Here is a 25,354-nt window from a genome sequence, read left to right on the forward strand (position 1 = left end):
AGAGAGAGAGAGCACGCGCGCGCGAGCGAGCATGAGCGGGGGAGGGGCAGAGACAGAGGGAGACACAGAATCTGAAGCAGGCTCCAAGCTCTGAGCTGTCAGCACAGAGCCCAATGCGATGCTCAAACTCACAAACCACGGCATCATGACCTGAGCCAAAGTCAGATGCTTAACCGACTGAGCTACCCAGGTGCCCTTCCTCCTTGAGGTTCTTTTAACTTATGTGAAGCAGGAACTGCCTCCAAAGACAGCTCTGATTTTATAAATCAAAAAGTTTGTTTTTCTGCAAAAACCACTGCTCTCTAAATTAAGAGCCCTTTGATTATGCCCAATATAAAAAAATAAAAACTATTTTTTTAACCTTGCAGGAATCATTTAAAAACATATCAACTTGTCACATGACATCATAACCTACAGAAATTTTTAATTTTTGTTTTTTGTTTTTTCTTAACCCTTAAAGGAAATACTGTATTTAAAAGCACAACATAGAAAAGCATACAATCTAAGAACAATTACCTTTTCACAGGTGCATCACCTGTCTGTTCATCCACATAATCTCGTTTTAGCTCCTCAGGAACATCACTGTCACTGTCATACTCCTGATAGGCACTTTTTTCTTGTTCATCAGATTCATACTGAAGAAAACACAGTATATTCAACAATGGGTATGAACAGCCAACCTTTCTTGGAATCTTTCAACACAACAAAAGTATCCAATTTTTAAGAAGTAGTTTATGGAAGAAAGTTCTTAGTAATTCATTTTTAATTTTGCCATCAAGAATCATAGTAATCATTTCCATTTTCTCCATCATCTACCTTAACCAGCTCAAAAGAAAAAAAGGAAAATAAGATACAAACATTATACCTACAAAAGTTTCTAAATGTCTCCTAAAAAATCAAATCTCCACATAAAGAAAACAAACAAACAAAAACAAGAATCCTGATAGCTCTCAGGAGAGGAAAAGAGTGTACATTTGACTAAAAACAAAAAATCTCGTCTCTTCCTCCAAGTCGTTTCATGATACTTCCATTTTGCTAATTCATTATAAAGAGGTTGAGTGTACAATTCTGGCACTCTGGAAGTGTTAATTCAGCGTAATAAACTCTTACAACACACATGCTAATGTTCTAATTTATTATGAGGAGATTCAATTCCAAGGGTGGCTTAGAAAATTATGCTTAGCACCATGGGACTAATGAGAGCAAGGGCAAAAATGGTGGATTTCCCCTTGAGAGGAAGGGTGCCTATCTAACCTTTTCATCATCTTTATGGCACCATGGCCCAGTGCCAGCATGGGAGAGGACAGTGGAGTCCAGACTCAGGAAAGAAAGCAGTTGCAGCAATAGCATTATCGCTTAGCATTTTAAGTTAGTATGATTAAATAATGGCTAACATTTCTTCAGTGTTAAGTGCTAAGTGTTTTCATGAATTTTCTCACTGAATCTTCAAAACAATTCTATGACAAAGTTTTATCCCCATATTCCAGTTGAGGAGACCAGTATAAAGACAACATGGAAAGAAATTGGTCCCCTAATTCAACACATTTTTTTGAAAGTCTAAAGCAGTGGAACAGGCCATAGTAAGATCTTGACCTTAACTCTCAAGAACTTATGTGGTACCTAGAAAGATTAGATCACATATTAATAACAGCAAACAAGATTTCTATAGGCATTCTTACCCACTTGTATACAATGTGATCGTGATAACATTCAGAAAGGTAATTCACACACACCAGGACATTCTGGTTATAACAACAGAGCTTCATGATTCCACAGTACAAGAGATCCTCATTTTTAAGGATTCTGTGTTTGCAAACTTCCCTACTTGCTAAACTTTATTTGTAACCCCAACATTCACGACACCTTCACTGTCAACCATAGATATGCACAGAGTATGCAGAAACTTTTGAGTTACCCAAAATGCACATTCCTAGCTGAAGGCAAACAAGGTAACGCTCTACCTTTTTGCCTCATCTATCTTACTTCCTTTTTTTTAGAAATTGTATTTATTTTATTTTAAAATTTATTTAAAAAAATTTTAAATGTTTATTTTTGAGACAGAGTGTGAGCAGGGGAGGGGCAGAGAGAGAGGGAGACAGAATTCAAAGCAGGCTCCAGGTTCTGAGCTGTCAGCACAGAGCCAGACACAGGGTTCGAACTTATGAACCGCGAGATCATGAGCTGAGCCGAAGTCAGACACTCAACCGATTGAGCCATCTAGGTATCCCTTTAAATTTACTTGAGAGAGAGAGAGAGAGAGAGAGCATGAGCAGGGGAGAGGGACCGGGGGGGGGGGGGGGAAAGAGAGAGAGAGAGAGAGAGAGAGAGAGAGAGAGAGAGAGAGAGAGAGAGAATTCTAAGCAGGCTCCATGCTCAGCATGGCGTCCAATGCGGGGCTCAATCCCATGACTCTGGGATCATGGCTTGAGACGAAATCAGGAGTCAGATGATCAACCGACTGAGCCACCCAAGCATCCCTTCATCTCTCTTACTTAAACAATGTCCATTTCACTGTCTATTTAGTGCCACATTTAAAAAATATCTGTGCTTTTTGCTGGTGATTTCACTGTTTAGAATGGCTCCTAAGTGTAGGACTAAAGTTTTGTCTAGTGCTCCTGAGCACAAGACTGTAGTATATCTTACAGTAAAAATACATGTGTTAGATAAGCTTCATTCAGGCAGGAATTATAGTGCTGCTGGCTGTGAGTTCAACGTTAATAGACCAACACTTTATATTAACTTAGATGTCTTTAAGCAAAAATATACATAAAACAAGGTTATACATTGATCGGTTGATGAAAATGTGACCAAAGGCTCACAGGAACTGAATCCCGTATTTCACCTAGGAACAATGGTTCTGTATTTACTAATTCAGCATTCAGAGGGACTTTATAGAACACAATTGACACGAATAATGAGAATCAAGTGCTATGCGCGATTCAATTAGCAAATCATCAGTACAGGTGGATATATTATTTCAAAATGTTGAAAAGACTTTTAATTCCTCTCAGTTTAGTCTGCTTTATAGAGGCAAAGTGTCACCCAGAATCACTAAATTACAAATGTAAGTACAGCTTCCTATGAAATAATTTCTACTTTATGATAAAACATAACAAATGGTATACTTTCATGGCAATGTTTTTTTAAATTATATCTTCACTAAACAAAAAATAAAAATGCCAAAACTAAAATACACACACAATTTCAACAGATTTTTGTCAAATCTGAACAGTTTCACTTCAGCTTCATTAAATCTAAAACAAAAATCAGGGGCGCCTGGGTGGCGCAGTCGGTTAAGCGTCCGACTTCAGCCAGGTCACGATCTCGCGGTCTGTGAGTTCAAGCCCCGCGTCAGGCTCTGGGCTGATGGCTCAGAGCCTGGAGCCTGTTTCCGATTCTGTGTCTCCCTCTCTCTCTGCCTCTCCCCCGTTCATGCTCTGTCTCTCTCTGTCCCAAAAATAAAATAAACGTTGGAAAAAAATAAAACAAAAATCATACAGGGTCCGTCTGGAAGTGACGAAGATCAGAAGAACCCATCCAAATTAAAAACTGTATAAACACAGGTAACTGTGAAGTAAGCATTCCCTCACTGTAAATATAGGGAAACGGAGGATCATAAAGTTAAAGTAAGTTGCCAAGGAACACACATCTAATAAATAATAAAGGTGATATTCATTCCAACTGCCTTCAAATCCTTTCCATTAACTCACACAAACTCTGGTTTATATTATGTTTTTGAGCTATTCAAAGTGTTAAAACATTGTACTTCTAAACATCCCGGCCAGGTAACCAAGCAAGACATTACTCTCTCAAATAAAGGAACATGGACAAAATGATTCAGGTGCCCAAGAGAGAGGATGAGAAGTAAGTGCAGATGATCTATTCCCTAATCCATCTATCCAACAAATCACATAAATATGCAGTGAAGAAACTACCCCTACCTGATTCAGTAATCTAGTAAGAACATACAGAAATCTAATAAGAGCACAAAATAAACATAAAGGCAAAATGTATTCTTCAAAAGGACATTTTCAACAGAGCATACTATAAAGCCATTACTGTACAAGTGTTATCGCAGGTATATAAGCATATAGGTAGGAAGATGGGTGGTGAATGGATAAATGGGTCTAGCCAATCACCTTGCTCCTTGGGTAGAGAACACTTTTCAATAAGAAAATCTCACTTACATTCCACAGTAGGTTTTAAAAACACTACATACCCCATTAGAAGCCAGGACATCTTCTGTTTCTTCATCTTTATGGTTGGCCTGAATTTCAAATGGATTCCCATCACTACAGTACTGCTCAAACAAGGTCACTGTTTTTGAAGAAGTTGAGGCTGGCTGCTTACTAGGTGAAACTGATGGGGAACGAGACTGTTCCATGAATTTAAATTCCTAGACATTAAAAAAAATGAGTCAGATATCTTTTAGCAACAATAAAATTCAAGTACATAATATATTCCATCAATGTACATGCAGAGTTAGAGAAAAAAAAATTAAACCTGATTCTTCAGGTTATTCACTTTTTAATCTTCAAAGTCGTCTGAAAACACAAACTTGAAAATACATGCTCAAAGTTTTCTCTAAAGACAACTCAGTTGCTGATATCACTTTAAGAAGCATTACCTAAATCAAGCTACTTTTGGCTTACTTTATGGAACTGCACAGAAAGTTTTTGAAAACAACTTGAATTTGAATAATTCTAAAAAATTTCACATAGCAGCAAAGACCTAGCAGAATATGGTTTTAATCAATAAAAGGCCACAATAAAAATTGTTAGGTCAGACATCTTGTATACTTATATGTTTACACCATTTAAGATATTCTACAAAAATACATCAAAATCTTTCTTTGTTATATTGCAGTGAAGAACTTAAAAACTTTCATTCTATAAACTTGCATTTATTTTTCTTCATATATCTAGAAGCAGGTAACACAAACACACATACTGAGGTCAAATGATAACATCTTCTAGACCTAAAGCTTGCCATTAATCAATTATATTCCATTAACTTCTTACATATGTTGGGAATATCACCTGGCTTCTCTGTGCCTCAATTTCCTCACCTAAAATGAGAGAGTCAATCTACAGTAAGAGAACCACAATGCTAATGCTAAAGAGTTGTAGCACCCAGCACAAATCATGCATTTCTCATAAGAGGAAACTGAGGTAGTCCAGAGGCATTCAGTGCTGAGTTCAAGATCACATTGCTTATTAGTGGAAAAGATGGAATAATCTTTAAAGTTTATTTGAATTCCAAAACTCTTGATATGATGATTTTTCACAAAAATTTTGTAATTTTGCAACTTGGTAATGTTTTTAATATTTTTAATATTAATACTAAATTTCACATTTTTCATATTCAAAGATAATATTCTTAAAAGTTACATAGGCTTGTTAAATTTCAAATGACGTGTTTATTTTCTTTTTAAATTGCAACTACACATTAAATCAAAATCATAATAATGCTTAAAAACAATGCTATTATTTTTATCATTCTAAACAAGGGAAGACGCTAAATTAATGAGATGATTTTTTATTTTTATTTTTTTAATTTTTTTTTAATGTATTTATTTTTGAGACAGAGAGAGACAGAGCATGAACGGGAGAGGGTCAGAGAGAGAGGGAGACACAGAATCTGAAACAGGCTCCAGGCTCTGAGCAGTCAGCACAGAGCCCGAAGCCGGGCTCGAACTCACATACCGCGAGATCGTGACCTGAGCAGAAGTCGGACGCTTAACCGACTGAGCCACCCAGGCGCCCCTGAGATGATTTTTTAAACCAAATCTATAGTACATGTGTCAAGTGAACACGATCTCAGTTGTGAATAGTTTTTAAGGTGACTACTTTTTAAAATAGTTGTTAGAACCCTTAACATTACCTCTACTCTCTCTTTTTTTTTTTTAAAGATTTTAAGTATTAATCTCCACACCCAACATGGGATTTGAACCCACAACTCTGAAATCAAGAGTTGCATACTTCACCAACTGAGCCAGCCAGACACCCCTAGAACTACTGTCTTAAGAAAACTTTAAGTGCATAATAACAGTACTTTTAACTATAGGCAAAATCTTGTACAGTAGATCTTTATCCACCTTGCAAAACTGAAAATTCAAGGTAACTACTTTAAGGAGATAATGTTCAATTGGATAGAAATATTTCAAATGTATCTTGTAAAAAAAATGTTTTATATTTACACCAAGTACATGTGCTCATATACACAAACATAATTTGATAGTTAAATACAAATTCAAACAAAATTATTTAAATAGGGATTCTAAAATCAATGCTAGAATTCTATTTTTTTTTTTAATTTGTTTTCAACTTTTATTTATTTTTGGGACAGAGAGAGACAGAGCATGAACGGGCGAGGGACAGAGAGAGAGGGAGACACAGAATCGGAAACAGGCTCCAGGCTCTGAGCCATCAGCCCAGAGCCCAACGCGGGGCTCGAACTCACGGACCACGAGATCGTGACCTGGCTGAAGTCGGACGCTTAACCGACTGCACCACCCAGGCGCCCCTTTTTTCTTTTTTTTTTTTTTTTTTTTTTTTAATTTTTTTTCAACGTTTATTTATTTTTGGGACAGAGAGAGACAGAGCATGAACGGGCGAGGGGCAGAGAGAGAGGGAGACACAGAATCGGAATTTGCTAGAATTCTAAATAATGTTATGGAATCATATTAAGATTTCTAAAATAATGTTAAAATCAATGTTAATTTTGCTGTCTTTCAAACATTTATTAATCAACACATCTCACTGTATTTAATATTTCCACACTAGGAAGGCAATATGATAGAACTGAATAAGAAGTTAGCTCTTAAAAAACCATAAAGACTATCCTTATATAAAACTTTTAATCGTGCATTCTTTACATTTATTCAGAATACAAAAGTTGCTTGTAGAATGCCATTCCTTCCAAGGGCAAAAGCTAAACATACTGGATCTTTAATGCAGGGATCTAAGTTTATATATTGTGTTTTGACATTTGGTATTTGTAGATCATCATCTATCACACAAGGAGTATTTATCTACAAGTGTGTTTCAACCAAGGCTTAGAAAACAACTCAATTAATATTTTCATAGATCATATATTCTATAAAGATGCAAGGAATAAATTAACTAATAAAAATTAATTAAGAGTATTTTTTATAAGTACCTCTTTTATTTCCGAGGAATTGTCTCACTACAAGGCACATTTATGAGTTGCAACATAAATTAAGAATCTATTAGTGGGACGCCTGGGTGGCGCAGTCGGTTAAGCGTCCGACTTCAGCCAGGTCACGATCTCGCGGTCCGTGAGTTCGAGCCCCGCGTCGGGCTCTGGGCTGATGGCTCGGAGCCTGGAGCCTGTTTCCGATTCTGTGTCTCCCTCTCTCTCTGCCCCTCCCCCGTTCATGCTCTGTCTCTCTCTGTCCCAAAAATAAATAAACGTTGAAAAAAAAAAAATTAAAAAAAAAAAAAAAAAAAAGAATCTATTAGTCCCTTTAAGAAATGACAAACAAGGGTGCTTGGGTGGGTCAGTAGGTTGAGCGTCCAACTCTTGATTTTGGCTCAGGTCATGATCCCAGCATCATGAGATCGAGCCCCATGTCAGTCTCTGCACTGGTGGAGCCTGTTTGGGATTCTCCCCCTCCCTCTTTCTCTCTTTCTCTTTAATCCTCTCCCCCACCTGCCTACTCTCTGAGCTCTCTGTCTAAAATAAAATTTTAAAATTAAAAAAAAAGAAATTACAAATATTCTGTAAATATAAGCTTTTTCATTAAAGACCATCAAAATACAGCTGATTAATTTTCTGCAAAATTTAAATAAATCATTATTAGATCTTCTTCTGAAATCAAAAGAAAAAGATTAGGCAAAAGAGCTTTCCTGAAGTGCATAAACAGAATTTGTAAAAAGAGACAGATTTTGATATCTATAAAAGGATCACTCTTACAAAAGAGGTTTGCTATTAATCACTATTAAATAAGGAAGGAAGACACTATTCTTTAATGATTTTATGAATGATTTTTTAATATCTGGGTTTTTTTAAAAAGATGACGAAATAAAAGACAGATTTATTTGTTCCTAAGAAACACTTACGTGAAGTTGCAAAATGCTGAAATTTGACTTAACAGGACAAAGCTCCCAGGTCTCATTCTCTAGAAACATCCTCAATTCATCAAGCCGTGTCCTTAAAAAAACAAAACACTCCAAAAAGTTAGGAGAAAAGTAAACTGCACACAAGATTTAAGAAAATAAAATTTAATTATAGAATTATCATCATAATCACAATCAACTTTGAGAATCCATTCAAATCAACACAGCAAACACAAACATTTACTTTTACTTGTTACTATCTTACCATTAAGAGAAAAAATTCTCAAATATTTACTAAACTCACAATATCTTTATTACAAAAATAATGTACAGGAAATGATATTTTAATTAAGGGATTAAACTAAAAGCTACTCACCAATTCACATACTTAAACTATCCCTAGCTAATTATATATCAATGCCAAAAAACAGAGAAATAATTTACAAAGTTTATGACATCAGTAACACTAATAAATGCTTTATGCTAAACAGCAAAGATCTTAATCATACTTACTAAGCCACAAGATCAAGATGATTATCAGTCTCCAAATATATTTAGCTCAGTCCCTATCTCTACACAGCATTTACAAATTAAATGAGCAAATATGGTACTTATATGGCCAGCACTGCACTAATCATTTACATCATATTGATCTCTTCTTACTTTTTTAATGCTATTGCAGTTTACTGTCTATCGTGGATCATATATATATCATACATTATATAGGCAGTTCCAGAAGAATAACTACTTCTTTCCAATTGACCCAGGAAACAAAGGGCCAGTGCCCGCCCCTACTTTTCCCTTCTTGTAACAGTTTCGTTGTTATTACTAAACTGCCAAAACCAAAATCTAGATTTTTAAAAAAATCCACAGGTTCTAAAGTAAAGAGACAATAAATAGGTAAATCTATAAACAGCAAAAACTGCTCCAAATATTAGAATTAACAGAGGGGGACTTTAAGATAACTATTATAATTAAGTTAAATAAAATAGAGAAAAAGAAGTACAAAATGGGTAGAAAAGAGAATTTCAAAGAATTGCAGTAATAAAAACAAAAAGAGAATCAGACATTCTGTAACTGAAAAATATAATCACCTTGAGTTAAAAATTGGTTAAGTAAACAGAAGACAGATTGACAGAAACTATCCAAACTGAAGCATGAATTGAAAACATAAAAGAAGCAACAGAAAAGATCATAAAACATAGATGAGTCACAGTCAAAACAGCTAGTATGCATGCAACTGAATTGAGAGGACAGAGAAATGAACAGAAGCAATATTTGAGGAGGTAATGGCTGAGAATATTCCAAAAGTGATTGTGCCCGAACCACACACCATATACAAAAATGAACTAAAATGGACCACAGACCTAATGTAAGAACTCAGAACTATAAAAGTTTACAACTCTTACAGTTCAACAATAAAAAGACAAATAACCCAACTGAGAAACGGGCAAAGGTTTTGATCAGACATTTCTGCAAAGATTCACAAATGACCAATAAGCATATAAAAAAATGTTGAATATCATCAGTCATTAGGGAAATGGAATCAAAAGCATAATGAGACACTACACCACTGAGACAGCTATACTCAGAGATCGACAATAACAGGTATTGATAAGGATCTGTAGAAATTAGAGCTCTTATACAGTGCTGATGGGAATTTAAAATGGGGCAGCCACTTTGGAAAACAGTTTGGGGGTTCTTCAAAACATTAAGCGTGGAGTTACCACTTAACCTGGGAATTCCACTCTGTATCGGTTTCTGGTGCTACTGTAACAAACCACCAGAACCTGAGTGGCTTAAAGCAACAGAAATTTATTCTCTAACAGCTCTGGAGGCCAGAGTCTGAAACAGTATTCACCAGGTTGCAATCAAGGTGTCAGCAGGGCTATACTCTCTGCAGAAGCTCCAAACATCATCTACAAATGTGTTCCTTGCTTCTTTCAGCTTATGGTGGTTATCACCATTCTATGGTTTGTAGCCTCAGCGTTCCAATCTCTGCCAATCTTCATATTACTTTCTCTGTGTCTTTTCCTCTGTGTTTGTGTCAAAGCATGAGAAAACTCAACTTGCCAATACTGGCTTTTAAGATGGAAATGGTCATGTGCAAGGACGGGTGAGCAGCTTCTAAAAGCTGAGGATGTTCCCTTGCTGACAACCACCAAGAAAATAGGGATCTCAATCCTAAAACCATAAGAAACTGAATTCTGCCAACATCCTGAATGTGCTCAAATGTGTATTCTTCCTCAAAGCCTTTTGATTAGAGCCCGGCCCTGCTTACACCTTGATTTTGGCTCTGTGAGACCTTAAAGTTGAGCACCAAGCCAATCCAGACGTCGAACCTCAGAACTGTGGCGCAATAAATGGATGTTGTTTTAAGCTGTTAAGCTCACAGCAATTTATTACCTAATAATATAAAACTATTACAGTGATAAAAGGTACCAACTCACAGACAAAAGCAGCTTTAGTAAACCCCCTCCTGCATAAGGAGTATACAAAAAATAAGACAGGAAGTAAAAGTATACAATAAAAACATAGAAAAATACTAGAAGGGTAAGACAAAGTAAATGCAGTTAGAAAGTTGGTTCTTACATTACTCTGGAAGTATACTAACCTAAGATCAACTATAACAGAACAGGAATGTACAGTGAAATGACAGTGACCACTATAAGAATCCATTTTTAAGAAGCTAACTGAGGGAAAAAAAACAGTATAAAAGTAAAAAATATGCATGATCAATCCAAAAGAAAGGAGGACAATTAATAAATGAAAAAAGAATAACACTTTTAGAAATAAAACAATATGATGGATTTAAACTCAACTATGCCAATGAATACATTAAATGGAAATAGGAAAAACCGTTCAAACAAAATACAAAACTCATAAGACTGGATTTAAAAACAACAGCAACATTGGGGGTGCCTGGGTGGCTCAGTCAATTAAGCGTCTGACTTCAGCTCAGGTCATGATCTCAAGATTCGTGAGAGTTCAAGCCCCATGTCGGGCTCCGTGTTGACAGCTCAGAGCTTGGAGCCTGCTTCAGAATCTGTGTCTCCGGCTCTCTCTCTGCCCCTCCCCTGCTTGCTCTCTCTCTCTCTCTCTCTCTCTCTCAAAAATAAATAAACATTAAAAAAAATAATAAAACAACAACAACACAACAAACTACATGCTATTTACATGAGATACACTTTAAATATAAGGCCATAATTAGACTGAAAGTAAAAATTAAACAGAAACATGATTTCTTAAAATTACGAAATAAGGTGGAATTTTTTTATCAAAATTTTTTTCTTCACCTACTGTGATGATCTTTATGGTATTTTTCCTATATCCTGTTAGTTAGTAAATTAAATTAATTTTAAATATTTCGTCAACCTTATTCTCCCTCTTAAACATTATCTGTTTGTGATGTTATTATCCTTTTTAGGTATCACTGAATGCAATTTGCTAATATTTGTTTAGAAGTTTTACATCTATATTTTTAGGAGATACTAGCCTATAATTTTTCTTTTTGTAATGTCCTTGGTACGTTTTGGTACCAGTGCTATGATGACCTCATAAAATACATTATGAAGCATTCCCTTTTCCTCTATTCTCTGAAGGAGTGGTGTTGATTTTTCCTCCTTAAGTTGGGTAGAATTTACCAGGAAAGGCAGCAGGCCTAGAGATGGAAATGTTTTAAAGTACATATTCAACTTCTTGAAAATACATATGTCTATTCAGATTTTCTGTATTTCACTTTGTTACCTTATTAAATTTTGTTTTATAAGAAACTTGCTCTTTTCATCTACATTGTCAATTTCATTAGCAGAAGGCTGTTCTTATCATTTTATTACATATCTATATTACTAAACATTTACTGTATTCTTTTTTTAATTGAAGTATAGTTGACACCCTATTATATTTTTAATGTCTAGGATCTATAAATACCCTCTTTTTAAATGCTGATATTGATAATTGGTTTTCTTTTTTTTTGGCTCAGTCATGCTAGTAGTTTTATAGAATTTTACTATACATTTGCTTTCTATTTCAGTGATTTCTGCTCTTATCATTTTTCTCCCTCTGTTTCTTCTTGTTTAATTTGCTGTCATCTTTGTAAGTTTTTGAAAGTGAAGTTAAGTGTACTGATTTTCAAACTTTCTCCTTTTCCAAAAACATGAACTTAAAGCTAGAAACTCTCCCCCCTCTACTTTAGGTGAATCCCACAATTTTGATGTGATGGTTTCATTATTATTCATTTAAAAACACTAACTTCCAATATGATTCTTCTTTGACCACTAAAAATAGGTTGCTTAATTTCCAAAAACTAGTAGGTTTTTCTTGTTACCTCTCTGTTACTTATTTCTAGTTTAATTTCACTGTGGTCAGAGAATATAATCTCTATAATTTCAATCCTTTGACATTTTTTAAGTACTTGCTTTATGGCACAACAGATGATCAATTTTGATAAACTTCCTGTGTGCTCTTGAAAAAAATACATATCCTGTAATTGTGTGTGTCTCTCACAAACACAAATGAGGCAAATGTTGGTCAAACACATATCCTTAGTGATTTCTTGCCTGCTTTCATTATCAATCATGAAAAGTGGTATATAAAAAAATTCTATCATTATAGAATTGTCTATTTCTCCTTTTAGTCTGAATATTTTGCTTTATATGTTTAAGAGTTATGTCAGTAGGGGCATACAAATTTAGAATTATTGTTCTTCCTAATGAGTAACCCCTTATTATTATGAAGTATTCTCTTTATTTTTAGCAATACTTCTTTAAAAAAATTTTTTTTCAACGTTTATTTATTTTTGGGACAGAGAGAGACAGAGCATGAACGGGGGAGGGGCAGAGAGAGAGGGAGACACAGAATCGGAAACAGGCTCCAGGCTCTGAGCCATCAGCCCAGAGCCCGACGCGGGGCTCGAACTCACGGACCGCGAGATCGTGACCTGGCTGAAGTCGGACGCTTAACCGACTGCGCCACCCAGGCGCCCCTTTAGCAATACTTCTTGACTTAAAGTCTACTTTGTCTCTTGGGAATTTCTTTAATCTAATACAAAGTATCTACAACCGACTACCACAAATATCATACTTAACAGCAAAGCACTGCACAATTAAGACACCCCCCCCACTTGTCATGACTTGTATTCAAAACTGTGCCAGAGGTCTTAACCAGTACAAAGATTAGAAAGGAATACATAAAACCATCATTATTCACAAATGACATAACTGTATACACAGAAAATTCAAAAGAATCTTCAACTATTAGATTTAATAAAATGCTAATTTAACCACCAGATCACAGGAATTTCAGGTCAACATACTAAGTCAATTTATATATATGTATATGTGTGTGTGTGTATACATATATATATGTATGCATATGTGCAAGAAACAACTGGAAACTTTAAATACAAATCAAAACTCAGAATAGCATAAAAAAGACTTTAGAGAATGTTCAAAAACAGGCATGACTAATCAACAGTGATAGAAGTCAGAACAGTGGTTACCTCTAAGGATGGTTTTGACTGGAAAATTGTGTATCTTAATCTGGGTAGTTTATGTGGTATACACATATGTAAAATTTATGGATTTGTCCATTAAGATGTATGTACACTTGAATATTACACTTCAATATTTTTTTCAAAAGATAAAACCTTAATAATCCTCTCACTCCACTCCCTAAACTGTCTGCAATAAAGGCAGGCTTATTTTAAAAATATGGCCACCAAGGGCCTTAGGAAATGTCAATCCAATTGTGAAGGGTCGCAAGGTCATGACTAGGAGACAGCAGAGAGAGGGTCCTTTATTTCCAAATCTTATTCTTTTCATTGCACTATTGTTAAAAAATCTACTTATTTTGTGACTATAAATGATAAATTGGTTAATATTGTCCAAATTGATTCATTAGAGCCACAGAAAACTTCCTTTACACCTTTTTGCCCAAGAACATTTTACACAAATTGGAAGATTTGCATTTTACTTCTTTCTTCTATTTTACTCTACTAATACACACAAAGAATAGCAGTTATGATGAAAAAGCAGTGTGTATACAAACTACAAACTGCAGTCAGATGCTGAATAACAGATATGACTGCAGACACATTACTTGAAGAGCAATCCTAGTTATTACTATTTAAGCAGTTTAGGTGCCCTCTGTGTCTTTTAGAAATAAGATACAAGTAGGATACAAAGAAGCTTCTGTGGCATACAAAAGAACAGGTACAATTAAAACGAAATTTGAAAGATTGTAAAGGGCAAATATAGTAAAGAAGAACAATGACCAATCTGAGAGGCATCTCAAATGTACTGACCTCTGAATTAAAGGAAAAAAAAATCCATGAATTAGAACTGTGTGATACCCCGATCTTTTATTTAACTTGATAAAAGACTTGATGCAATATAAGGTAGATTCCAAAAACGAATGATAAAAACAAAGACTTCAAAGAAGGTAAAGATGCCAGTACAAGCCCATCACATTTGTAAGAAAAGGAAGTTGATGCTCAGAGAAGAAAACCAAATTACTGAGGAGGTGAAGTTAGTGAGTAGCACAATAGAGGCAGGAACCCAAGGCCACTGATAACACCACACTGCCCCCAAATACTTTACCAGCGGGAAGAAAACTGGAAGTCAATAACAATAGTATAAAGGAGGAGTTTATACTCCTCCTCTTAACAATAGTATAAGTGGAGTTTAATAGTGGTCCACCCACTATTACTGTGTTCTGTTGCAGAGGGAGTTAGTCTGACATCAGATATACACCATGAAGATTCTGTTCCCAATTTAACTCAAAAATTTAAGCCCTACTGCATAGAGATGCAAATGTTTTTATTTTTTATGTAATCTAATTTACAGATTATTTTAAATGCTAAAAATAATTTATTGGTACCATTATAATCAAATTCAAGAACGTCTGTTTTCTGAAAAATATTTTTCCTATTCTCCCCAGAAATACAGTGAAGAGAGTTGCAACAATATCTCCTATCCCACACACATTCTCTCCTGCGACATGACTTTACCAGTATCCCATCAAATTTCTCTCCTCTTGAATCTGGGCCAACCTCTTGACAGGCTTGTATTCCAAGGAATGTGGTAAAAGGACTGCATGACTTTTTTTGTTTGTTTGTTTGTTTGTTTGTTTGTTTTGAGGGCAGGGAGGGAGGGGCAGAGAGAGAGAATCTTAAACAGGCTCCATGCTTCGCACAGAGCCCAACACAGGGCTCAACTTCACAGCCACTAGATCATGGCCTGAGCCGGTATCAAGAGTCAAACGCTTAACCAACTGAGCCATCCAGGACTGCATGGCTTCTAAACATACATCAGAAAAGGCCATGAAGCGTCTACCTGTGTTTTTTGGAAAATTAGTGTTGTTGGAAGCCAGCTGCCATATAAGAAGCCCAACCATTCTGAGATCACCATACTGGAAAAGCTACATGCAGGCACTCTGGCTAACAAACCCAACTTTGTACATCCTCCGAGCCACCTCCACCAAGGTACAAGCAAAGGTACCATGGATCCTCTAGTTAAATCACTTGGTCCAGGTAGAAAACAAAGAGAAGTACTGTATATGGATAATAAACTTGATCCTAGAAACACACATCTTAAAGATACTTTAAAAGTAAATCTTTCTTGGGGCGCCTGGGTGGCGCAGTCGGTTAAGCGTCCGACTTCAGCCAGGTCACGATCTCGCGGTCCGGGAGTTCGAGCCCCGCGTCAGGCTCTGGGCTGATGGCTCGGAGCCTGGAGCCTGTTTCCGATTCTGTGTCTCCCTCTCTCTCTGCCCCTCCCCCGTTCATGCTCTGTCTCTCTCTGTCCCAAAAATAAATAAAAAACATTGAAAAAAAAATTTTTTTTTAAATAAAAAAAAAAAAAAAAAAAGTAAATCTTTCTTGGGGAGCCTGGATGGCTCAGTTAGGCATCTGACTGTTGATTTCACCTCAGGTCATGATCTCATGGTTCTGAGATCAAGCCCCACATTGGGCTCCAGGCTGGGTGTGAAGCCTGCTTACTATTCTCTCTCTCCTTCTGCCCTACATGCACGCACGTATGCTCTCTCTCTCTCTCTCTCTGTCAGAAATAAAAAAGAAATAAAACTTTCTTACTCAGTCAATGGGAGAGTTTTTCTCCCTAAAAGGATAGGTGACCACTCCCCTCTTTTAACACCAGTTGCTGGACCTTTAGGATCCTTGAAAATATTTTATAAGATTTGATTATTAGAGTAATTAAAAATTAAGATGCACTTGTTTTAAATAGAATGTTTTGACAATTACATATTCTACATAATTTTTTTGTCATTACTATTTAAATCAGAGAATTTGTGCTTTGGGAATTCTGCAGCATCTGGCAGAAGGATTGCTTTGGATGTATACAAACTTGGTACATGAACATAAAGGAATTTGGGGGAATAAAACCTATATATTTGTAAGGTCAGAATTCATATTGATATAGACTGTGCTCCCTCATAGTCTCATATAATTTTGCCCTAGAAAAAGATAATTGCATACAGTCTTTTATACAACTATCACAAGCCAACATGAGCACACTTTATAAATAGAAGATGTTCCACCCAAAGAGTAAAATGCTTCTATTTTCATCTTTTTATTATGCCTACATTTTCAAACCAATAGTCTAAGTAGACTCTAAGTCTGAATAATTTGGTCCAAGAATTTCTTCATTCTCAAAAGCTCTATTTGGTAGTAGAAAACCATGAAACAAATTGGGAGCATATTTTAACATTTTTATTAACAAAATTAAAACCCACTTGATCTGTATTTCGCCATGCTTCATACTGCTTTTCAATATTTATGTAGTATAATTTGATTTGGTGACTAAGACATTAAATTGGCATTTAACAGATTTAGATTCATCACTAGCTAACGCAATGACTTCTGTCAATTCAGTATTATCATACATTGGCATCACTTCTAAACCACCTGTAAAGTTTATCTTGCTTTATAAAGAAAAAGATACACTTCAGAACACATTAATGGTTGGCACTAATTTTACCAAATGATTTTTATTGTAATTTTCTAAATGGCAGCTGTTGGAGAGATAATGACTATAGCCAGTATATAAGCTAGACTTGTTTAGAAACTGGGAGTAGAGAAAAATCTTTAAAAGAAAGTTAAATGTTTACTTTTTAACATATTCAACAGCCTAACATACAATGCAGCAAGGAAAAAAGGACAAGATCTGCTGGCAACACTTATGGAGACCTTTTCGACTAGCCACCTCATTTTGCAGTTGATAGAACCAATATCCCAGAGAAGTTAAATGATTTGTCCAATGTCAGGGAGCTGGCAAGCAGCAAAAGTGGGATAAGAGCCCAAGTCTATCTCCCAGTCCAGCTCTCTTTCTAAAAATACAGTATAGGGGCTCCTGGGTGGCTCCGTCGGTTAAGCATCCGACTTTGACCCAGGTCACAATCTCATGGTTCATGGGTTCAAGCCCCGCATCTGGCTCTGTGCTGACAGCTCAGAGCCTGGAGCCTGCTTCAGATTCTGTGTCTCCCTCTCTCTCTGCCCCTCCCCCGCTCACACTCTTGTCTGTCTCTCTCAAAAATAAATAAAACATTAGGGGCGCCTGGGTGGCTCAGTCGGTTAAGCGTCCGACTTCGGCTCAGGTCATGATCTCACGGTTCGTGAGTTCAAGCCCCGTGTCTGGCTCTGTGCTGACAGCTCAGAGCCTGAAGCCTGTTTCAGATTCTGTGTCTCCCTCTCTCTCTGCCCCGCCCCCGCTCACACTCTTGTCTGTCTCTCTCAAAAATAAATAAAACATTAGGGGCGCCTGGGTGGCTCAGTCGGTTAAGCGTCCGACTTCGGCTCAGGTCATGATCTCACGGTTCGTGAGTTCAAGCCCCGTGTCGGGCTCTGTGCTGACAGCTCAGAGCCTGAAGCCTGTTTCAGATTCTGTGTCTCCCTCTCTCTCTCTGACCCTGCCCTGTTCATGCTCTGTCTTTCTATGTCTCAAAAATAAACGTTAAAAAAAAAATTAAATAAATAAATAAAACATTAAAAATTTTTTTTTTTTTAAATACAGCACAGCCTCTTCAATGGGAAACAAATTTCATAAACACTTCTAAGAGAAGTCCATTAAAACTTTGAGTGTTTTGGAAACATTTAACAATTCATTTCTACAATCTCTAATTTCATCAAGGTGAACTTTGATGAGGAAACTCCATCATGGTCATAGTCTAGAAATGCCAGTGCCTGGCTGCCATAGATGACAGACACCTTTTGACAACAAGTAAAGTAAAAAGCAGAAGAGAGATAATTAAATAAGTGTTTTTGCATTGCACAAATCTTGCAATCACTAGAAACACCAAAATGTCTCCCAGCTGTCTTACTGAATAAAAGTAATCTTTGAAAATGCATATGTGGCATGCTTTCATTCTGACAGGTAAGTGAGGCTTCTGGTTCCTTCATAGTTCCTTATCCTTTCCCACCTCTGATTTAAAAACTAATTATTTTAGGGGCGCCTGGGTGGCTCAGTCAGCTAAGCGTCCGACTTCAGCTCAGGTCATGATCTCGCATTTCGTGGGTTCGAGCCCCGCGTCGGGCTCTGTGCTGACAGCTCAGAGCCTGGAGCCTATTTCAGATTCTATGTCTCCCTCTCTCTCTGACCCACCCCGTTCATGCTCTATCTCTGTCTCAAAAATAAATAAACGTTAAAAAAATTTTTTTAAAAATAAAAACTAATTATTTTGGAGCACCTGGGTGGTTCAGTTGGTTAAACATCCAAGTCTTGATCTTAGCTCAGGTCTTGATCTCAGGGTTCTGAGTTCAAGCCCCATGTCAGGCTCCATAAAGTAAAATAAAAACTGCTCCTTTTGTACAGCAATGCATAAAAGTCAGGCCATCTGTTTCAACATGGCTTACGTTTTAACAGGAAAAAAAAAATTATAAATAAATAAAGGCAGTGTTACTGTTTCATGCTGTCCCCTTTCCACTGTTTTCCTGAGGTATGATCAATTAAAACATTTTTTTTTAAATTTTCTAAACATTCTCTTCAATTCAATTATAAAATTCAAAGGCTCTACTTTTGTACTGGATCAATCTAAATCCCTTTCAAAACATATTTAATAGTTCACGATTAACACAGAACACTTGTACTTAAATATATTTAATAATAAATTAGTCAATAGTTTGATGTCCAATAATCTCTCTTCTGATATGACATCAATGACTGTAACCATGTATTGACCCTGAACAAGGAGAAAAAGCAGAATTTAAAATCCTCACCAACCCTGGCATCAAATAACAACCAAAAAAATCAAACCTTGGGGCACCTGGGTGGCTCAGTCGGTTGAGCATCCGACTTCAGCTCAGGTCATGATCTCGCGGTTTATGGGTTCGAGCCCCGCGTCAGGCTCTGTGCTGACAGCTCAGAGCCTGGAGCCTGCTTCGGATTCTGTGTCTCCCTCTCCCTTTGCCCCTCCCCCGCTTGTGCTCTGTCTCTGTCTCTCAAAAATGAATAAATGTAAAAACAAAATTTTTTAAAAAGTAAAAATGTACAATAAAATTAATATACAATTCAAATGATAAATTGTATATAAGGGATACAGTACATATAGTACAGGGCTCACCTTATATCAGGAAAGGGCTAACAAATAGCTCTCTCGATTTAATGCTGCTTTAATATCCAATCACATTGCTAATTAAACATTCTTTCCTACCTTCCTCCATTCCCAAAACCATTCCTAATCACCCTTTCTAAAGTCAGTGATGACTGTTTTGGAATGTAATACATAATCTTGACTTTGTGGCTTGATCCTAAATATCATGTCCTGTTCTTTAGAAGCCTTCTTACTCCTAAAAGGCAGATGCATTTCAGTAACCCCTCAGTGAGTGCTGCCTCCACCGATCTAACTTTCTTACCAGCTCACACCACATATGGAGGTATAGAATAGTGGCCAAATTGTTTTGGTGAACTCTGACATAATAATCATCTTTCACCCAAAGAGAAACTGGTTCAATATTTAGTTCAACATTTTGAGCCCCTCAAAACAATCTATTAAATTTATAATAAATAAGTAATGCGGATATTTTATGGTATTTTGGAGGGAAAAAAGTCCTTAACCATCTTAAAAAGACTTCAAAGAACAAATTCTTCCAAATTCAAAAGTAATTGTTTTAAACCCATTAATGCTATAAGGTTTAAACATGAGACAAAGTATTCTCATTATGTACATAAGTCTATTCACATTTTATTAGAGTTCCTACCTATGGTAGTTCTTAAAATAATTGACGCTTTGTTTTCTGATGGACTCTTGCAAAACTTCAGATTTGCTACCACAAAATTCTTCTCCAACTTGCATCAACCTAGTTGGATAAAAAAATTCATATTAATTTCAGTAACATCCTTATAGAACAAAAGTAGTCTAGGTCATCTTTCTTCAAAGATAACAAACCAAAAAAATGGATGTTTGAAGAAATTCTAAACATCACAAATTCATTATGGTTTAGGGACATCTGAAGGACAGAAACCCAGCAGAAATTAGATGATGAATGTTCAATTGTCTTCATTTCCATGAAGAAGTTACACCTGATAACTCACTGATTCATGATTTCTTTGATTACCATGGTTGAATGAAACAAACTAAAGAATTAAAACAAGATCTCAAACAGTACCTGCTGATTATATCCAAAACAAAGATGAAATCATCATATTTAAATATAGACAAATCTGTTCCAAGCAAGTAGGTTTTTACTTTTAGTTGAACATCCTGTAAAACAAAACAAAAAAATATTTCAGGTAAACCCAAAATATAGAAAATAAGTTCCCAGAACCATTTATTCTATAGTTACAAATTAAAATGAGACAGGAATATATTACTAAGAATATATATTTAGGACAATAACCAATATCCTTACAGTGGTATCATAGGGACAATTCCACACGCATCAGTATAAAAATAGTAATGGCCACAATCATCACTATTAATACATACACACACATGTAAGATAAGAATTATACCCAAGTGTTGGCTATGAAGATAAAAATCATCACTTATGTGTAGCTTGGTAGGCTAGAAACCCCAAAATATCCAATTAAAAAATAATTAGAATTAATAAGATAACTATTTCAAGTGATGATGTATAATACATAAAAATTAAGTTTTCAGGTATTTCTGCTGTAGCACCTTAAAATGAAGAGATACCATTTATTTATTTATTTTTAATTTTTTTTTTAACATTTATTATTTATTTTTGAGACAGAGAGAGACAGAGCATGAACGGGGGAGGGTCAGAGAGAGGGAGACACAGAAGCTGAAACAGGCTCCAGGCTCTGAGCTGTCAGCACAGAGCCCGATGCGGGGCTTAAACTCACGGACCGCGAGATCATGACCTGAGATGAAGTCGGCGGCTTAACTGACTGAGCTACTACCCAGGCGCCCCGAAGAGATTCCATTTAAAATAAATGTTAAAAGTGTAATATACTTGGGAAAAATTTTAAAAGGCAATATCAGACCTATAAGAAAGAACTATCAACTTTAATAGGATACAAAAGAAATTTCAATAAGAGAGTCAAGGGACTGAATGAGTGACTAAATAGTGCAAGTCAACTTTTCCAAATTAATGCAGTGGTTGAATGAAATTCTAACCAAATCACAAAAAACTTTTCCTTTGAACAATCACTCTAAAATTCACCAGAAATAAGAAACGGGCAATAACCTCTTTTTTTAAAATAAAGCTTTGAAAAGACAGCTTAAAAGGTATAAGTGAACGGAGTGACTGGGTGGCTCAGTCGGTTAAGCATCCGACTTCAGCTCAGGTCATGATCTCACTGCTCGTGAGTTCAAGCCCCGCATCAGGTTCTGTGTTGACAGCTCAGAGCCTGGAGCCTGCTTCAGATACTGTGTCTCCCCCCTCTCTGCCCCTCCCATGTTCATTCTCTCTCTCTCTCAATAATAAATAAATGCTTAAAAATTTTTTTTTAAAGATGTAAGTGATGTTGGAGGACTTGTACTATCTGCATTAAATACATAAAAAACTATTTTTTAAAAAAGAATACTACCAATACCCAAAGAATCAATAAAATATGACACCTCAGAAATAGTGCTAATATATATGCGTGAGCTTAAGAAACCGCAATAAAAACTACTGTTTGCCCATTATTTACTTTTTGTCAGCATTATGCTAAAAACTTCATATATTATCATTAATCCTAAAATCGTTCTGTTGAGCAGGCATTTATTATCCTAAGAGATAAAAAACTGAAAATAGGTCAAGTAATTGTCTAAATTCACATGGACCGTGAATGACAAAGCTAAGACTTGAACCCAGGTCTCTCTGCCTCCAAAGTCTCTTTTCACCACTGGACCTTGCTACAAGGAGGCATCACAAATAAAGACACAAGAAAAAAAATCATCCAGAAAATAGTGAAAGGAAAACCAACTAGATCTGGGGGGAAGAACAACTCTCTCCTCTCTATATCACACATCAAAAGATATATAAAAGGACTGAATAAGTGTTTTTGTATGTTTTCAAAAGATTAAAAATTAATCCAATAAAGCAAAAATATTTTCTGAGTACCTATTAAGTGTTCTAGGCAGTACTCTACGTACTTGGGATATAGCAATTAATGTAAAGATTGCAATGTATAGATAACGTATAGATAAATATCTATAATTACCAGATGAATTTGACCTGAGCTTTACATAGGAAAAAATAGTTTAAGAATAAATGTAGCATAAATTACAAAGGACAAAGGTCAATAGTTTGACTTCATAAAAATGCAGATCATCTGCATATTGAAAATAAGTGAACAGACATATGATATACAAAAGATTACTCATTATCATATAAATCATTTAGAACTTATGAACAAAAAACAAATAATTCACAAATCAGTTAAATTATGGAGTTTTTAAATGTTTACCTTCTCTAATAATTAAAGAAGTATGAATTAAAACACTAATAAAAATATAAACAGATTCAACTGCCTTATTAAAAGATAAAGTCTCTCAAAAAAAACATTTCTTTTATATTTATAGAAGACACAAACATGATCCAAAAGCATTTAAAATAAAGACACAAAGGAAAATATGAACAAAATAAACACAGCAATGGTAATAATAAAACAAGCTAGAACTCATAGCAAAATGCCTCAGGACAAAAGAACTATATATTTTTTTTAATTAATGAAGGGAATTATGTACAAAGAAGGTAGGTAAAGTGGTTATTAGCATTGCAGCATCAATCAACCTAGCATCCAAGTATAAAAAGCAAAAGCTATTGTTAGAAATAAAACAAAAACCTGACAAAATTACAATTCTTCTGAAAGAGTAAAACCCCTCCCTCAGAATGACACAGGCCAAGGAAACAAAAAATAAATAAAATATAGATTAGAATAATACAATTAATAATAAGCTTGCTTTAATATATACATAGAACTTAACTCCCACCACAAAGAAGAAATGCATGGTTATTTTAACAAATGCCCAAGGAAAACATTTTTCAGTGGGTGTCTAATAGGATGTAAAGAAAATCTCAAATTCACAAAAAGTAGAAATATTGCAACCCTAATTCTCTATAGTAAAAAGAAATAATAAGCACATGAATAATATGAATAATTTCTTACATATCAAATACTTAAAGATAAAATAAAAATCTTGGAAGATCAAGACTTTCATATAGTTAGGTTTGTAAGCTCCATAAGGTCAAGTATCATGGGTTCACCGCTGTGTTCTCAAATTGACAGTTTCTGCCAAATGGTACAATTGATACAAACTTTTTTATTACAGACTTTCTAGTTGAGTCAAAATGCATGGAAAATATTCTAAAAATTTTTGTATCAAAAACCACAGTCATTCTGATTTTGAATTTAATTTTTATGTACGAAAGGTTAAATATCTTCTTAGAATTTAATTATCCCTATATTTATGACGAATGTATACAAATTGTCACACACTCATTTATGCGTTGGAATTCAGGATTTCAGATGTTAGAAATGTATTATGGCACATATATAGCATATATCATATAACAGCCCCAGTGGGGTGTAAGGCAGTATCCCAAAATAAAATGCATTAATATTCCTGCAACATATAAATGTTCACTTTAATGAGATAAACACTACAAAAAGTTTAATGACAATACTGGTCTGGTTCTGCTGCTGAATGAATTCAAATTGGGTCAGGTTTGCCTGCTGAATATGTTATCAAAAAACATTTGTTTTTCATAGGTTTTGCTTTTTCAAATTGAATTGAGCCTTGTACTTTCAACTGACAAACACTAAATGCGTTCCTAATGTATGCAAAATACTGTTTAGAACTAGTTGAGAACTGTGGTAGGGGGCAAATGAGACTTGGGAGTGGTGGAGATGAAGATATTCTAAAGCTTGAAACGTACAACACAATAATCTATACTCAAAAGAATGATCACTTTCATTAAACTAGCTAAATGCTTAAATTTACTAAACCTCATATTTAACAGATTCTACTATATCAGGAATGATATCAGATTGCCAGACTGAATGGACACTAGCTATATGAAATGCCAGGTCAGTATTTCAAAGTACACTGAATTACCAGAAATTCTGCCATGGATTCTACAATTTCAAGTACAATCAGTGTTATTAGGAGACTATATCAGGAAATTAAATCAGAAATAACTCCTATCTGACCCTACACTTATATTCAGTGGGTATGAGATTTCCCTTTCCAGTATATATAAAATTCACAAAAACGTCAGCCCAAACCCATAATTAAAATAAATTAAAAAGCAGTTAAAGGGGGCAGCTGGGTGGCTCAGTCAATTAAGTATCTTACCTCGGCCTAGGTCATGATACCATAGTTTTTGAGTTCAAGCCCCACGTCGAGCTCTGTGCTGACAGCTCAGAGCCTGGAGCCTGCTTTTGATTCTGTGCCTCCCTCTCTCTCTGTCCCTGCCCCACTCCTACTCTTTCTCTCTCAAAAATAAAAACAAACATTTAAAAAAAAAAAAAAAAGCAGTTTAGGGATGCCTGGGGGGGCTCAGTTGATTAAGCACACAACTCTTGATTTCAGTTCAGGTCATGATCTCAGGGTACATGGGATCAAGCCACACATTGGGCTCCATGCACTGATATCATGGAGCCTGCTTAGGATTCTTTCTCTCCCTCTCTCTCTCTGCCCCTCACCACACTCTCTCTCTCAAAATAAATAAACTTTTTTTTTAAGTAGTTTAATATAGAATAAAGGCCATATATGAAAAACCCACAGCTAACATCATACTCAATGGTAAAAAACTGAGAGCTTTTCCTCCAAGATTAGGAATAAGAAAAAGATGCCCACTCTTGCTA

The 25,354-nt window shown here is 35.6% G+C and overlaps 1 protein-coding gene across 3 annotated transcripts in view; it reads right to left on the reverse strand.

Moving 5' to 3' along the window:
* The window catches only part of VPS50 (VPS50 subunit of EARP/GARPII complex), a 133,062-nt gene that overhangs the window by 39,156 nt on the left and 68,552 nt on the right, over positions 1-25,354 (reverse strand). For all 3 annotated transcript variants that reach the window (XM_086696181.1, XM_025929639.2, XM_086696174.1), the window contains 5 exons: positions 20,701-20,795; positions 20,293-20,391; positions 8,085-8,175; positions 4,220-4,396; positions 517-635 (listed from right to left, as the gene is read on the reverse strand). In XM_086696181.1, coding sequence (XP_086552307.1) covers positions 517-635; positions 4,220-4,396; positions 8,085-8,175; positions 20,293-20,391; positions 20,701-20,795 — 581 coding nt within the window. The remainder of the gene's footprint in view (positions 1-516; positions 636-4,219; positions 4,397-8,084; positions 8,176-20,292; positions 20,392-20,700; positions 20,796-25,354) is intronic.

The sequence above is a fragment of the Puma concolor genome, chromosome A2, assembly GCF_028749965.1.
Source record: "Puma concolor isolate L17-30 chromosome A2, mPumCon1.1.hap2, whole genome shotgun sequence".
Taxonomy (NCBI): domain Eukaryota; kingdom Metazoa; phylum Chordata; class Mammalia; order Carnivora; family Felidae; genus Puma; species Puma concolor.